The 14,930-nt window shown below is 48.3% G+C and overlaps 1 protein-coding gene across 15 annotated transcripts in view; it reads right to left on the bottom strand.

Annotated features, from left to right (window-relative positions):
* Jakmip3 (Janus kinase and microtubule interacting protein 3) overlaps window positions 1-14,930 on the bottom strand; it is a 109,733-nt gene that overhangs the window by 38,437 nt on the left and 56,366 nt on the right. For all 15 annotated transcript variants that reach the window (XM_051145528.1, XM_051145527.1, XM_051145533.1 and 12 more), the window contains exon 3: window positions 2,088-2,585. In XM_051145528.1, the coding sequence (XP_051001485.1) occupies window positions 2,088-2,585 (498 nt within the window). The remainder of the gene's footprint in view (window positions 1-2,087; window positions 2,586-14,930) is intronic.

The raw sequence follows: 14,930 nt of genomic DNA, 5'->3' as shown, positions 1-14,930 counted from the left end.
GGATCTGGAGCTCCAGTGGCCAGAGCCAGTGATTACCCATCATGCCCAGGAGTCTTCTTATCATCCTCCTCTAACTTTTCTCAGAAGGATGCCACATCTGTTTCCTGCTGAGATGTACCCAGTATGCTCTAGTGAAGCAGGGCTAGGAGCAAGGAAGGTACAGCACTTTGAGAGGGAGGCATTGGGTGCAGGAGAGAGAAGGCAGCATAGACTAAAGTGAGGTCATGGCCCAAGCATGCTGTGACAGTCTGGGATAAGGCTTGGGGACACCAGATGAAGGAGTCACAGGTATTTGCCTCTGAGGACCCAGAACAGAGTGGGAGGGTACTCTGGAGCACAGTTATTTTCTGTTACAAGCTTTGTGGAGAAGTAAGGTTGTTGTCCTCTGCTACAGGCACTGACTCCAAGCGGGACGAAGGAAAGGGTAGACAGAGCAGGTGCAGTGCATTCTTTCCCAGCAGCCTGACGATGTTTTTCTCACTTCCCCAGAGCCACACAATGTGACATCCCATTATGTGGGGTCTCAGGCCTCCTCCTGTGGTCACTAATAACAGCATATGGTTCTGAACACATGGAGAATGGTAGAGGTATTGGAGTAGGGAACATTCTGGAAAGGGACGGGGCTTCCAGGTTAGCAACAGGGTAGGCACCCTGTGTTCATCATGGCAAAGCCGTGTTCCCGTCACAATGCCCAGATTCTTCTTTCTGGCAATGTCCAGAAAATTGCTGCCATCTCCTGAAATTCCATGACGTGGTGGCCTATAGCATGCCTCTGGACACCAGGAACCCAGGTAAGTCGGGGAAGGATGACTCCTTGGGTACCCTAACTGGAAAAATGGCTGCATACTACCGAGGAGTACCTCATGACTAGGGTACCTGGATTCTCGTGACGGTTTGAATGAGATGTCCCTCATAAGGATCTGGTATTGAATACTTGACGCCCAGTTTGTAGCTGTTTGGAAAGGTTAGGAGGCATGTCACTGGGGGGGCAGGCTCAAGGCTCTAGAAGCCTCCATCCCTACCGTCTCCAGTGCTCTCTCTGTGTTTCCTGCTCCAGACCTGCCACCTGCTACCTCCACTCAGATGCCGACCCTTTCTTTCTTTTCTTTCTTTCTTTTTTTTTTTTTTTGTTTGTTTTGTTTTGTTTTGTTTTTCGAGACAGGGTCTCTCTGTGTTAGCCTTGGCTGTGCTGGACTCGCTTTGTAGAGCAGGCTGGCCTTGAACTTATAGCATTCCGCCTGCCTCTGCCTCCTGAGTGCTGGGATTAAAGGTGTGCGCTGCTACGCCCGGCTAACCCTTTCTTTTATAAGTCACCTTGGCCATGGGGTCTTATCACATCAATAGAAAAGTAATCAATGCTGTCCTGATGGAGTGCAGGATGGGTAAGTGGCACGTGCCTCTAAGGTGGAACTCCATCTCCTCCCAAAATGTGAGAAATACGCTTCTCAAGAAAGGAGTCACACCCAATTCATTTCCCACAACTCCTGAATTTTCTCTTCCACTTTTTAACACTGGGCCTGAAAATGCTGGCTGTGCCAGCCGTTGCCTCGGGATACCTGGTGTGTGGGCTTCTTAGGATACACAGCTGCTCTCAGCCATCAAATACAATAGCCTACAGAAGCACAATGGCCTATGAAACTGGCCATCTCATGGGGTCAGGCTTAGGAGAATGTCTTCCTCAAGGTGCACACAGCACAGGAATCTCAAGGCTACTCCAGGCACCTTGCCAACATGGAGACCTCTTAGTCTCTCCTCTCTTGATTTGGAGTCCAGCGACTCAGAATCCTCCTACCATTAGTGTGTGAGCCTCACCTGGCTTCTAGCTTAACCTGGGACTCCCCCATAGCTTCTTGGAGAAGACAGGATCTCCTCCTGTTCTAAGAGGAGATCAGGGACCACTGCTGGCTATGGTGGGAGGGCAGGTGGGGTCTCACCTACCTGTGGGTACCTGGTTCTGGATTCCTGCCCCTCTGGGGTCCTCAGAACTAATACAGAGGGTGTGAGGCAAGTGAGTGAGAAAATGGGCTGGTGAGGGACCAGAGCCATGCCCTGCTGCCCACCCTCCCACCTGCCCACCAGCCACGTACCAGCCTGCGGATCTCACGTTCACACTCCTTCTTGATGCGGATGATTTCTTCCTGGTGCAGATGGTAGACACTCCTGATCTCCGCAGCCTTGATCTTGTCGGCCTGGATGACCATCGTCAGCGCCTCTTCCACCTGCCTCTTGGCCCCTTTGAGCTCTGAGATCTCTTGTTGCATCTTGACCTTCTCCACCTCAAACCCCTTCTTGGCCTCCTCCTTAGCCTCACACAGAAGCACGGTCTTCACCTTGTCGGGCGCGCCATCCCGCAGGGTGTTGAGCAGCACCTGTAGCCGCTGGTTCTCGTTGTCCTTAATCTTAATGACCCTCAGCAGCTCGGCTTCGTGCTGCCGCAACAGCGCCTCCCGCACGGCCTGCAGCTCCTTCATCTTCTCCTCGTGCAGCTTGGTCTTGAGCTCGGTGACCAGGACCGCGTGCTTGCGCTGCTCGTGCTCACGGACCTGTTTCAGTTCCTGGCTCTTCTCCCGCTCGACTTTGCTGACCTGAAAGACAGGTGAGAATGAGGCTGTTGGAGCCCGGAGCACCTGCACCCCCTGAAACGTGCCTGCGTATGTAAAGGATTGCCTTCCTGCGCGCTTAGGTGTTATCTGACGCTCCAAATGTGCTTTTAACTGCTGGTTAAACTAAGTCACCCTGCTCGGTGGATGACATGGATGTGCGTGGTGGTTCTGTGGCATACACGGGCCAGCACTGTAGCTGGAGAGGAGGTCATGCCCACGGAGACTGCCCATGGACATCTACCACAGGTCCTTCTAGGAGGAAGCTGAGCAGGAGAACAAGGGGAGCTTCTCGATGGACAGGGGAGGGGCACTGGAGGGCTGTGCCTGTGAAGAGCTGCGAAGCTCGCTCCCTCCGGATCCCATTTCCTCACACAGAAGGGAACTGGTTGCGGGTAACCTTCTATGGCCTCCTTGGCAAATGGGGATGCCCTCTTAGCGGCCAAGCCATTTGTCTAGAAGACATCTAGTGTCTGGGTTTTGGAAACACTGTGACCACATGCTTTGTGTTCATCCAGATGTTTGGGGCCTCTGGCTAAGTGGTCACCACACTATAACAGGTATTATGTAATTGGTAGTGGATAAAATTCCCATGTACCCTGTCTGTCCTGTGCCTAGAGACCCCAAGAGCTCCCCTGGGGTCCACAGACCCCAGCTTTCCCTGATGATCAGCTAAGCTCCGCGATGTGGAGTCCTCAGTGGTCCGTCCTCCTGGCAGCATTTGCCTTTGCATCCCTTCATCAGACCCACAGGCTCTGCTTGGCTGCTCCCACAGCAGGGACTGCCCCAGCTCTGTAGCCTACACCTCTCTGACTACTCACTCCGCAGGCCTCCAGGAACCCACATACACTGATCCCCAATCACTCTTTGTCTCTCCGGTCCTGACTCTCTCAGAATTCCAAGAGCCAGTTTACTTGGGAGTGCTAAGGGCTGTACCCCACCACCTGCACCCCGGAGGGACCTGCCGCCTGCTGTGTGCTTAATGGCTTTCCTGGCCTTCTAAGCCCCTCTTTGGGATCATCCACTCATGCCCTAGAAGGATACAGGGATGATGTCACAGCCCCCTGCATCCCACTGCAGGGAAATGAACAGCCTATTTCTCTTAGAAAAACATTCCTCTCCCAGGCTGCTACAGTTCTGATCAACTTCCTGCTCACGTAGGTGTGCACAGTCCCCTTAGCAGCTTCTGGAAGACAGTGTCTCTGTGCATCTCAGAGACATGCCTGGGGGTCCATCCACTTCCTTCCGACCCAGAAACAGTCACCCTATCCTGAATTTGTTCAAAGAGGGCTCCCCAGGTCTTGATTACCTTCAAGTCTCTCCCTCCCATAGGGGGCATCTTCAGCTGTGATATGACTGATAGTTTCCACATACCACTTTTCTGTTGCAGCCAACTCTTGTGACCCTTTCCTGGGCTGGATATCTATTTAACCCTTGCGTGCCCTTCATCTTCTATTTCTTCTCCTTATATTCTTCGGGAAGAATCATGCTGGTACCATCTTTGAGGCTCCCGTTTTCCTTATCCAATGCCACCAAAACGGTAGCAAAGCTGCCCGCTCCATGTCCAAGTACACCTAAGGCCCTTATGCTCGCACAGCAAGTATTTACCTACTGAGATGTCTCCCAGCCCAGGCCTACTTCCTAAAGGCTCCTCCAACTTAATTACTGCCTTCGTCTTGGGACCAAACCTTTAACGCAGGGGTCTTTGGTGACATTTAAGATCTAAACTGTTCCTAGCTTATTTGCCTCTGCGGCTGTCCTTTCTGACTTTCTCTCCCACCCCATCCCCACCAGAGGTAACTTTCAGGGGCTGGAAGATAGGCCTGTTTGCTGCTGATGCTTCTCCCATAAAACTGGCATGTGACACTGACTCACACAGCTGGCGCCAAGGCTGGCAGTTTTATTGTCCTCTTAAAGTCCATCAGGCCTGTGGCCATCCCTTGTGCACACAAGACAACAGGCAGCAACCCAGCAATTTGGAATTCTGCTTTGCTGAACAGACTGCAAAGTACAGTGAACAGGCACCTGTTGAAGTGAGATTCCCCCTTTTCCAGTTTTAATGGAATCTCAGATATGGAAAAAGAAAAAGCAGGGTTTTTTTTTTTTTTTTCGGGGGAGGTTGTTTGGGTTTTTTGAGACAGGGTCTCACGATGTAGCTGAGGTTAGCCCAGAGTTCACACTATGCAGTCCCAGCTAACCTCAAACTCACAGAAATCCTCCCACTTCAGCCACCCAAATGTGGCGAGATTATAGGCATGAGCCACCATGTGGCATTTCTGAATTATTTAAAGAAAGTCCTTCTCTTCTTCCATGGATCCTTTGGAATATTCCAGAACACTCTCTACTTTTAAAGGAAGGAGGGAAGAATGGCTGGGTGGTACAGAGATAGCCAATTTCCCCTGTGGGTTAGGCCCTGAGGGTGTATTGAGTCCTGAGTGGTAAAGCCGAACCACCATCAGTAACCACGGCCCTGCGCTTGGCTCTGTTCTCTCACCAAGTAACTACACAGCCCCTGTGAAAACTTCCCAAATGGGAAAGAGCAAAGGGAAAACAAGCACATCCTGCATCATAGAGTAGATTATGGAGAGTGGGGAGCAGAGTAAGCCAGGCAGCCCGAGGTGGGATGAGTCTGTATCCCACCTTTAAGCTATTGGAGACGAGACACCCCTGCTTCCGCTTGCTCCTGCCCATGCCTTGAGACTTTGCCATGGATCAGAGCCTCTAACTGTGCCCCATGCATGGAAGGTTTGGATAAAACCCAGCCAACTACCAGAAGCCCTCTCCTCTCCGGCTCCTCCCAAAGCACACACAGGGCTCTTAGACTGGGCTACTAGCTTCCAGCAAAGCATATGGCAAAGTAGGACACCCATCCAGGGACAGCCATAGAAGCTGGGCAGGAGTTAGTCCCTGGAGGATCCTGGGAGACTCCTCTGTGCCCTGGAGAAATGCTGCTAGGGGGTCCTCAAGGCTCAACACAAAAAGCAGGTAGCTTTCCTGGGATTCTGGGAGGCTGGCTAAAGACAGACAAGGTGGGGAGGAAGGATCGTGTTGGCTCATAGCGTCAGGGGGTTCCATCCATGGTCACTTGGCTCTACTGCTTCTGGGCCTGTGGCAGGCTGGTGGGGGCATGAGGGGGAAAAGACCATCATAGTAGAGGAGGAACAGTGAAAGGAACAAAGTCAATGACCTCATGGTGGCCAGGAGCCAAGGCTAGCCACTCTGCCTTCCACTTTTGTTCCTCTGGTCCCCAAAGACTACAGAGCAGTGACATTCACACGTTGAGCAGTTTTTTTCTTCTTAGCTATTGTTCCTCATGCCACCTGACTCTGGACAGCCTCACAAACATGCCCAGGGGTGTGCTTTAGTGATGCAGGTGTCTCTCAGTCTAGCAAAGTTTATGACCAAGACTAATCGTCACACCCACTTGAATCTCATGACAGGCAGAAAGTGGCATCAGGGGTGTTAGCTGCTGTGAGAAACATTACATCCTTCTCAGACACAAGGCGGCCACAGATACCTTCCAGGGCCACAGGGCCAGGGGGAACCCTCTGACACGGCTTTTGCTTTCCTGCTGGTGCTTCTGGCCTTTCAGGAAGATCCGAAGGATGCAATGGGAGGGGGGAGTTCTTCGCTCAGGGTTGGGGGTGCCTTCCTTCAGCTGCTGTTTTGTTGGGGTGGGAAAGCAAGATAAATAATTGATTCCTTCCTCTAATTAGTCAGTTGTGAGATAATAAACCGGCTCCCTGCCAACCTTGGAGTACCAACTAACTGTTTCCTGAGGAGCTTGTGGATTCAAGCATACTTGATGGGCTTCGGTTCTCTGCAAATTTCTTGGGGTGTTGGTCCCATTTGTGGTCGGTGAACACCTCTTCAGGAGGCTCTTGAACCCTCTTGTTGAGACTCTCATAGTTTCCCACAGTGTGGGGTGTGGCATAGATCAGATTTGTTTTGCTCATCTCTAGCTGCTGTGACTGCATTTCATCTGCATAGAAAGTGATGTTTCAAGGTCACAGCCATGGCTTTAGACCCCCTCATTCCTCCTAGATAGGACAAGTCACAGCGTATGTATGTATGTATGTATGTATGCAAATAGATAGCTATATACTGTTATATCACAGGCACATACATCTTGCAAGTTCACACCAAAATTAAGTTCAAAGTCAAGACCACAGAGTTCCTGCCTAACGCTCTGCGCACAGCTGAATCTCTGTTTTTTTCACACTGAGCATTTTTGTTCTTGAGCTATCAGGAGGTGATGTAATCACTCATTCCCAGCACTCACATTACACAGACAACTGTTTCAGGACTCAGTTGTTTTGATACTGACACTGCCACCGAGGGTGATGGCCGTGAATGGGTGGTGTTCTTGCACTTTCCGTATGCCCCCACCCCCACTGAGTGGTTGCACGGCCAGTGCCACAGCCATTCTAACGTGCTCTCCCTTCACGCTTTCATTTTTTTCTCTCCCCTGAGGAGTCTCAAAGTATTTTCTAAATCTCAAAATACTTCATAATTCCTGATGAACTTATACAGCTCAAGTCTAGCAGGCTACCCTAAGCACGAGTCACACGTCACTTCTGTTTTTTTTTTTTTTTTTTTTTTTGCAGGAGGGGTTCAAGACAGGGTTTCTCTGTGTTGCCATGACTGTCCTGGACTCACTTTGTAGACCAGGCTGGCCTCGAACTCACAATGATCCTCCTACCTCTGCCTCCCAAAAAATTTATTTATTTAATTATATGGTGTTTTACCTGCATGTACGCGTGCCTGCCAGAAGACGGCACCAGATCTCATTATAGGTGGTTATGAGCCACGATGTGGTTGCTGGGAATTGAACTCATGACCTTTGGAAGACATATGTCACTTCTAATGCCTTCATCTTCTCTGGGCTCTAACTCACAGAGGGACTCTGGGTCCCATGCTCATGGCCTGATTGGTGTCTTTGTCCACTTCAGTGTCTGAAGAGTCCTTAGGGGCAACCAAAGGAGTGATGCCACCTGAATCCTTACATGATGTCCCTGTTTATGACTGGATGCAGGCTTTACCAGACACAAACCACTCAGCTTACGCTTGCTGCTCATTCTCTCTCTGTTCACAGTGGCTCTCAGCTGTCTCACCATCTTCTTTTTGTCTCCTTTCCTTCCTGCACAGTGAACATTAGCACCTTGTGGAGGACCCAGGTTGGAGTCCTGGCACCCATATGGAGCCTCACAACTGCCTGTGACTCCAGTGCCAGGGGAATCTAATATCCTCTTCTGGTCTCCACCAGCTCCGGTGCACATAAACTCATACAAACACATGCACATACAAAAAATTAAATAAATTGAATTTAAAATTACATTTCTTTCTTTCTTTGTTTTGGCAGGTGGCACATGCTATGTCGCAGGTATGGAGGTCAAGTGACAATTTGTAGAAGCTGGTTCTCTCTTTTCACCATGTGCGTTCTGGGGACCAAACTCAGGTTGTCAGTCTTGGTGGTAAGTGCTCTTACCCTCTGAGCCATCTCGGAAACCTCTGGCTTCCTTTTAGAACACAGGCACATTTCTCTCTCTCTCTCTCTCTCTTTCTCTCTCTCTCTCTCTCTCTCTCTCTCTCTCTCTCTCTCTCTCTCTCTCTCTCTTTCTCTTTTCTAATTTGCTTTTGTTTTTGTTTTTCAAGACAGGGTTTCTCTGTGTAGTCCTGGCTGTCCTGGACTCACTTTGTAGACCAAGCTGGGAACCCACAGAGATGCGCCTAATTCTGTCTCCCAGAGAGCTGGGATTACAGGCGTGCACCACTGAGCCCAGCTAGGCAGATTTTTATTTAAGTGGCATGTATCTGTGCTTTCTTTTTGTGTCTCCATCATCTTCAGGGACCTCTACTGTCCTGTTCATCTTCAATATTTACCTATTTTCTTTTCAGCTTTGTCTTCATTTTGTTTATATTTTCTCTCCTGCTCTCCTTCAATTTCTCATTATTTGCTGGGCTCATACATTCATGTTCCTTCTAGATATATACTTCTAAAATGTTGTTTCTAATTCATGAGTCATGACATCAGTTACGCATTTTTCTAACTTGGATGCATGTCCTGTCTGAGCTTCCCACCTGCCATTTCTGGAGTGGTTTGTCCAATGTGGGCTAGAAAACTGCAGGGGTGTTCCCAGCGCTCCACACAGTCCTTTTGTTTGCTTATATTTTATATATGTGTATATAAACTTAGTATGCATGTATACATACATGCACACATGTATGTATACATACTACACACACACACACACACACATATACACAATTTCAGGATAGAGGCCAGGTGGTGGTGGTGGTAATGGCGCACGCCTTTAATCGCAGCACTTGGGAACCAGAGACAGGCAGATTGCTGTGAGTTCAAGGCCAGCCTGGTCTACAAAGCGAGTCTAGGATAGTCAAGGCTACACACAGAGAAACCCTGCCTCAAAAAAAAAAAAAAAAAAAAATTGGGACAGAGTCTCTCTATGTAGCCTAGGCTGGCTCCTGCTTCAATTTCCTCAGTATTATTTTTTTGGGCTCATACATTCATGGTTCCTTTTAAGTCTATAATTCTAAATTTTTGCTTCTAATTCATGAGTCCTGGTACATCAGTTGCACATTTTTCTAACTTGGATTTATGCCCTGTCTTACCCAGTTTTCCTGATGTCTTTCAGATCCATTGTAAACAACTGCCGGTATGACGGACAGTTACCACCATATCTATGTAAAAAAAACCAATGCCATTTAGAAGATGCTTGGCTGCCACGATGGAGCCCCTTTCCTGGTACTGGGTCCTGCTAGGCTCCTTTGGTGCCTTACACATGTGGCCGCCTTTCTCCATGTGTCCGGTGCTGCTCATTCCCTCACCAAGTCATCCCTCTGTGGGTCTGGCGGTCCACCTCAGGTCAGCTTGGCATCCCAGAATGACTGGCTAGGAAACGGGCTCCTCTCCAAGTAGGTCACAGCACGTGCCTCACCCCTTCTTTCCTGGGGAATAAACTGCAGCGGATTCAAAGACTCGGAGTTTGCAAGCCCCTCAGTGGCTGAGCGGCAGCCGGAGGGGTGGCAGGAAGGCCAGGGATGCATGTTTTGCCATGAAGGTCACAGCCCCACCCACCCCATCTGGTAATAAATGTTCTTCTATTGCAGTCTTCAGAAATAAGCACCAGTGATGTCTCGTTGTGTGTGTGTCTTTTCCTCTTCCCCAACCAAAACATTCACTGTAACCAGCTCTAGGGAAGTCACATGAAAACTGCTTTCATTTTAGAAACCAAAACTTCTTAACATTCCATTGCGTTTGCTAGCCTGTTCTCTTTACTGTTGAACATCTAGACTATCTCTGACGTTGCCATGTTTAAAAAAAATATATTTCATTTTTATTTATGTATGTGTGCATGCATGTACATATGCCCCTCTGTGTGAGTACTTGCAGATGCCAGAAGGGGGCACTGGATTCCTGGAGCCAGCATTATAGGCAGTTGTAAGCCACCTGACATGGGTGCTGGGAATCGAACTCTGATCCTCTGCAAGAGCAGTAAGTGCTCTTAACCCCTGAGCATATCTCCAGCCCCAATCATAGTGCTTTTTTCTGTTTACAGATACTGAAGGCTGTGAGAATACAAACCCAACATAGCTGGACGGTAGTAGTGCTCACCTTTAATTCCAGCATTTGGGAGGCAGAGACAGGCAGATCTCTGAGTTTGAGGTCAGCCTAGCCTATGGAGTGCGTTCCAGGACAGCCAGGGCTCCATGAGTCCCGTCTGAAAGCAAAACAAAACACCAAGTATAACACAATCACCACAGAACCCTTAAACAGAGAATTTGGGTCAAAGGGACCTGTGTATGTAGTGAACTCTGGCCTGGCTTGATGTTCCAGGAGACTGCAAAGTAATATGGATTGTCTTTGGTAGCCAACTGGTTGAACCTCAGCCAACTACAGAAGGCAAACCCTCGCTGAGTCTGTGAAATTATGCACCAAACATGGCCACTAAACTGCACTTCTCCTGTCATTTTCTCTGGCTACAAAAACAGTTACTAGATGCAACTCAGGTCAGTCTCCAGGTTTTCTAATCCAACCCAATTATCTACCTGGTCTGGAAAAAAAAAAAAAATCAAGCGGTAGCTTCATCGTGTGTGCTCATATGTCCCTGCCACCTACTGTCAAGTTTAGCCATTTCCAACCAGTTCTTGCACACCTAACCCTTCCAGATTAGAATTCAAGGACGGTGGGCCAGTGGTTCAGTGTGTCTCCCTGAAACTAACAGCCTCGGGAAAAATACACCCCCGCAAACATAAGGAAATAGCCAAGCACTTGTTAGAACACAAGCACTGGCCAGTGACATTTGGCTTCCTGAGCTGTGAGCACACACAGCCTCTGCCTCCTACTGTGACCACCTTATGCTCTCTTTTGGGTCGAAGGAGAGGCTGAAGCTCACGCATTTTAGGAAGGTCTGGAGACATAGAGCACTGGTTATTCCTCCAGAGGATCCAAGTTCAATTCCCAGTACCCTCCCAGTGGCTCACAACTATCTATAACTTTAGATCCAGGGTATCTGCCAGCCAGTGTTGACCTCTGTAGGCACTGCATATACACGGTACATATACATGTATGCAGGCAAAACATTCACGCACATAAAAATAAGTCTAGAAAATGTCTCCTAAGAAGTGTGTAGTTCTAGCAACAGGCTGCTATACAGAGTTGAGAGGCATAGCACTGGAAGGCTTGCCCTAATGCTCTTCAGAACAGTGGACACCGGAACCAAAAATGCCAGGTAGGCTGCAGGGATCCTGTGCCAGACATGGTGTTGGGACTTGCTTGGGATGAGCACTTCCCACTTGAGGGAGTGTGTCCATACCCCTGGCTGGAATACACATCTGGTCCTGTAGGGGCCCCTGGCACAGCTGTTTATAGCTGCAGCAACCATCTGTATTCACGTAGCAAAAGTATTTATGGCTCTTGACTAATAGTTAGCAATACTGCCGAGCCCTTCAGACAGCCTGAAGGTTTTGAGGTTTTTCAATTAGACAGATGACAGGGTGCAGTCCCACCTCTTAACTCAAAGTGATGCTTAATTAGCCACTTTTTGCTGGAAAGGACATGTTCTTTGAATATTTTTATGAAAATAGTCTGCTAGCCTTCAACTGTGAGTGGTCTAGAATCCAAGGTCATCTTCACAGATCAACTCTCCGAAGCCTAATTCTCTTATAAGAATAGACACCAAACAGAACACCCGCATCTGAGCCCATTTGCTGCACCTGCACCCATGGTCTGTCTATTTTAATTTCACCAGAGATGGTTGAAAGATGATGATGACGACGACGACGACGACAACAACAACAACAACAACAACAACAATAACAATAAAAACTGCCAAGCAAAGCTTTGCCTTGCAAAGGCCCAAATGAGCAGCAGAGATGACAGGTGGCTTTTGCTGAGGCCTTTGTCTGGCCATTAGTTGGGGAGAAGCTGAGATGTCACTCTGGCCATGAGGGGTGGGGACTGTATCCTTAGGTGACCTCTGCTCTTTAGAACAGTGCCTGAGCATGCCCAGCTAGGCTGCAGGATGAACCACAGCAGTGTTTGGTGACTAGTTGATGGTTCTAATTTGGCTATATAGGCATGTGCTACTGTATCTGAGAACTGTCTATTGGGTTGGAGCACCACCTTATGGGGGGGGGCATGTCCTCTCACTAGGGGCATGCTCCCGCACTGGCTTGTGGTTCTCCCACATGCTGACAAAATGTGCGTTTTTTAAAGATTGGTTAAATGAATGTGATGAGGGACAAGAAGTTCAAATGTGACCAAATCAACCGGATTTCTATGTCATTAGGAATGAAATTGCTAGAATGAGCCATCTATCAGATCAAATGCCTCTACACACATGCTAAGAAACACACCCGGGACCTCTGCATTGAAAACTACAGTCTGTTAGAAAGTCAAGTGGGCGAAATAAACAGAATCAATTCTGTTGTTCATAAACCCAATCACCCAATAGTATAAACAAGCGAGCTTTCCCCAGACTGACTGATAGATTCCATGTAACCTAATACACTAGGGGTGCTAAGTAAACAGAATTAACAAGTAGATTCTAAAATTTGAGTGGAAACACAAAGACTCAGGATGACCTAGAGCAACTTTTAAGAAAAGGAGCAAAACAAGAACACACCCACTACAGAGTCAAGTCCTGCCATGGAGGCGTTAGAAACAGAACTGGCCTCAGACAGACACAAGGAAAACAGGCCCCCAGCTCACAATGATGGGGCCTGGCTCAGCTAGTGGCTAAATGGTGCTTCTCTTGGGAATGGTAGCTAATCTAGATGCATCTTCCTTGGAGTGATGCAAGAGGCAAAAGGATAAGCAGAAAAACAGGGGACCAGGTTCAAGCCTAGATCACTGCTGTGCTGTCAAAGCAAAGCAGGACCCCAGTCACATGACCTGGGACATCACTCAGGAGGACAAAGGGTGCAGCCCACAGTGCTTTCCTGCATGGACTCACATACAAGTACCTTCTGTTGGTTATAAATATGTGCCATGGTGCAGGGTGTAAGGCCATTTCTTTATAATAAGTAGGCTGACCTGGATCTTGCCATCTTCCTGTTTCCCCATCCTGAGTGCTGAGATCATATATGGTTGCCCTCCATGCTCTGTGTTATAGCCTTTAAAAATTAAATATGTGGATGGAGGAAAAGAAAGGGAAACTATGTAATTACATTATAATCCCCTCAATATAAAATAAATATTTTTTGAAAATATGTAAATATGAAGCTGGTCATGGTGACACATGTCTTTAATCCCAGTACTCAGGAGTCAGAGGCAGGCAGATTTCTGTGAGTTCAAGGCCAGCCTGGTATACAAAGTGAGTTCCAGGATAGCCTGGGCTATCATACTGAGAAGCCCTGTCTTGTAAAAGCAAAACCCAAAAGAGTAAATGTGTTGTGCCTGCTCTATTACACATTCATTTGGAAGTCTAAGTTGCTCTGGAAAGCTTTGGGTTTGTGGGAGGCAAAACATGAAATTTCTAGGAGAGAGGCTGGGAAGATGGCCCAGTAGGTGTAGCACTTGCTACAAAAGACAGAGGACCAGTGGCTGGATACCCCGTGGCCACATAAGTGTGGCGCAGGCATGGCAATCTACTTGTGATCCTAATGCTTGGGATGATGGAGGATCCCTGGAGCGAGGAGCAAGCTTGACAGCTACAGTAACCTCGCAGTGAACTCTGGGTTCAGATGAGGAACTCTGCCTCCACAGCTAAGGCAGTAAGTGACTGAGAGAGATATTTGACGTCAACCTTGGTCCTGTCAATACAGGTGAACGCACATGCATGCATATCCACACCCACATACATGCCCTACACATGAACGTACACCACATACATATATACTCAAGCAAAAGAGAACTAGGAGAAAGCATAGTAAAGTGTCTCCATGACATCAGCACAGGCAAAGATTCTTCAAGTATGAGGGGAATCTGCAGTCTGTGCTTCCTAGGCCTCCTCTCCCCCACAGCAACTGTTTCCCCATCAGCAAACATTCATTCCCAGTGAGGTCCTGAGTCCCCAAAGCAGTGTACTGTGTGCGCATAGGCTGGCCTCCTTAGCCATTTCCCTGGCCTGGATAATGAGGTGGCTGCATTAGCAGAGCTGAGATCAGTATTCTGCACATTTCTGCTCATCTCTGAATGTTTTCCTTCAGACATTCCCAGGAATAGCTGGACTGAAAGAGCAGCAGTATCTTTCATGTCCTGCTGTGGAGTCTCCTGCAGAGCAGGGGACCAGTCCATTGTCAATAGCAGCTTCTAAGGGTATTGACCCCAACTAGCCAGGAACTTGCGAACTAGTGACTCATTAAAATAATGTGGCATATAAACACTGGCTTTCACTTGTGTTCCTTGGATAAAGCTCTCTGGTCATGGCCTACTGTCCCCTGAGATGGATTAGTGACTTCTGTGGAGAAGCTTGGTTTGATGAAGCCAGGTCAAGACCATTAGTGGGCCATGAGTTTAGGTGACAAATGCTTTGCAACTAAGTGTGTGTGGTGTTGCAATCACAAGGTAGGCACATTTCTTACTGTAGGTCATGCTAACAACAACAAAAAAGTGTGAAAGCTGAAGTCTCAAAACCCAGTCATGGGGCTGGAGAGATGCCTCAGTGGTTAAGAGCACTGGCTGCTCTTCCAGAGCACCCACATGGTAGGTCACAACTATCTGTAACTCTAGTTCAAGAACGTCCCAGGGCACCAGTCATGCATGTGATACACAGGCATACACACAGGCAAAACACCCACACACACATATTTTTTTTAATTAATTAAAAGAAAAAGCTAGCCCTGTTGCAGATCTAGAGACCCAAA

The sequence above is a fragment of the Acomys russatus genome, chromosome 5, assembly GCF_903995435.1.
Source record: "Acomys russatus chromosome 5, mAcoRus1.1, whole genome shotgun sequence".
In the NCBI taxonomy this organism is placed as follows: domain Eukaryota; kingdom Metazoa; phylum Chordata; class Mammalia; order Rodentia; family Muridae; genus Acomys; species Acomys russatus.
This window is presented reverse-complemented; position numbering and strand designations above follow the sequence as displayed.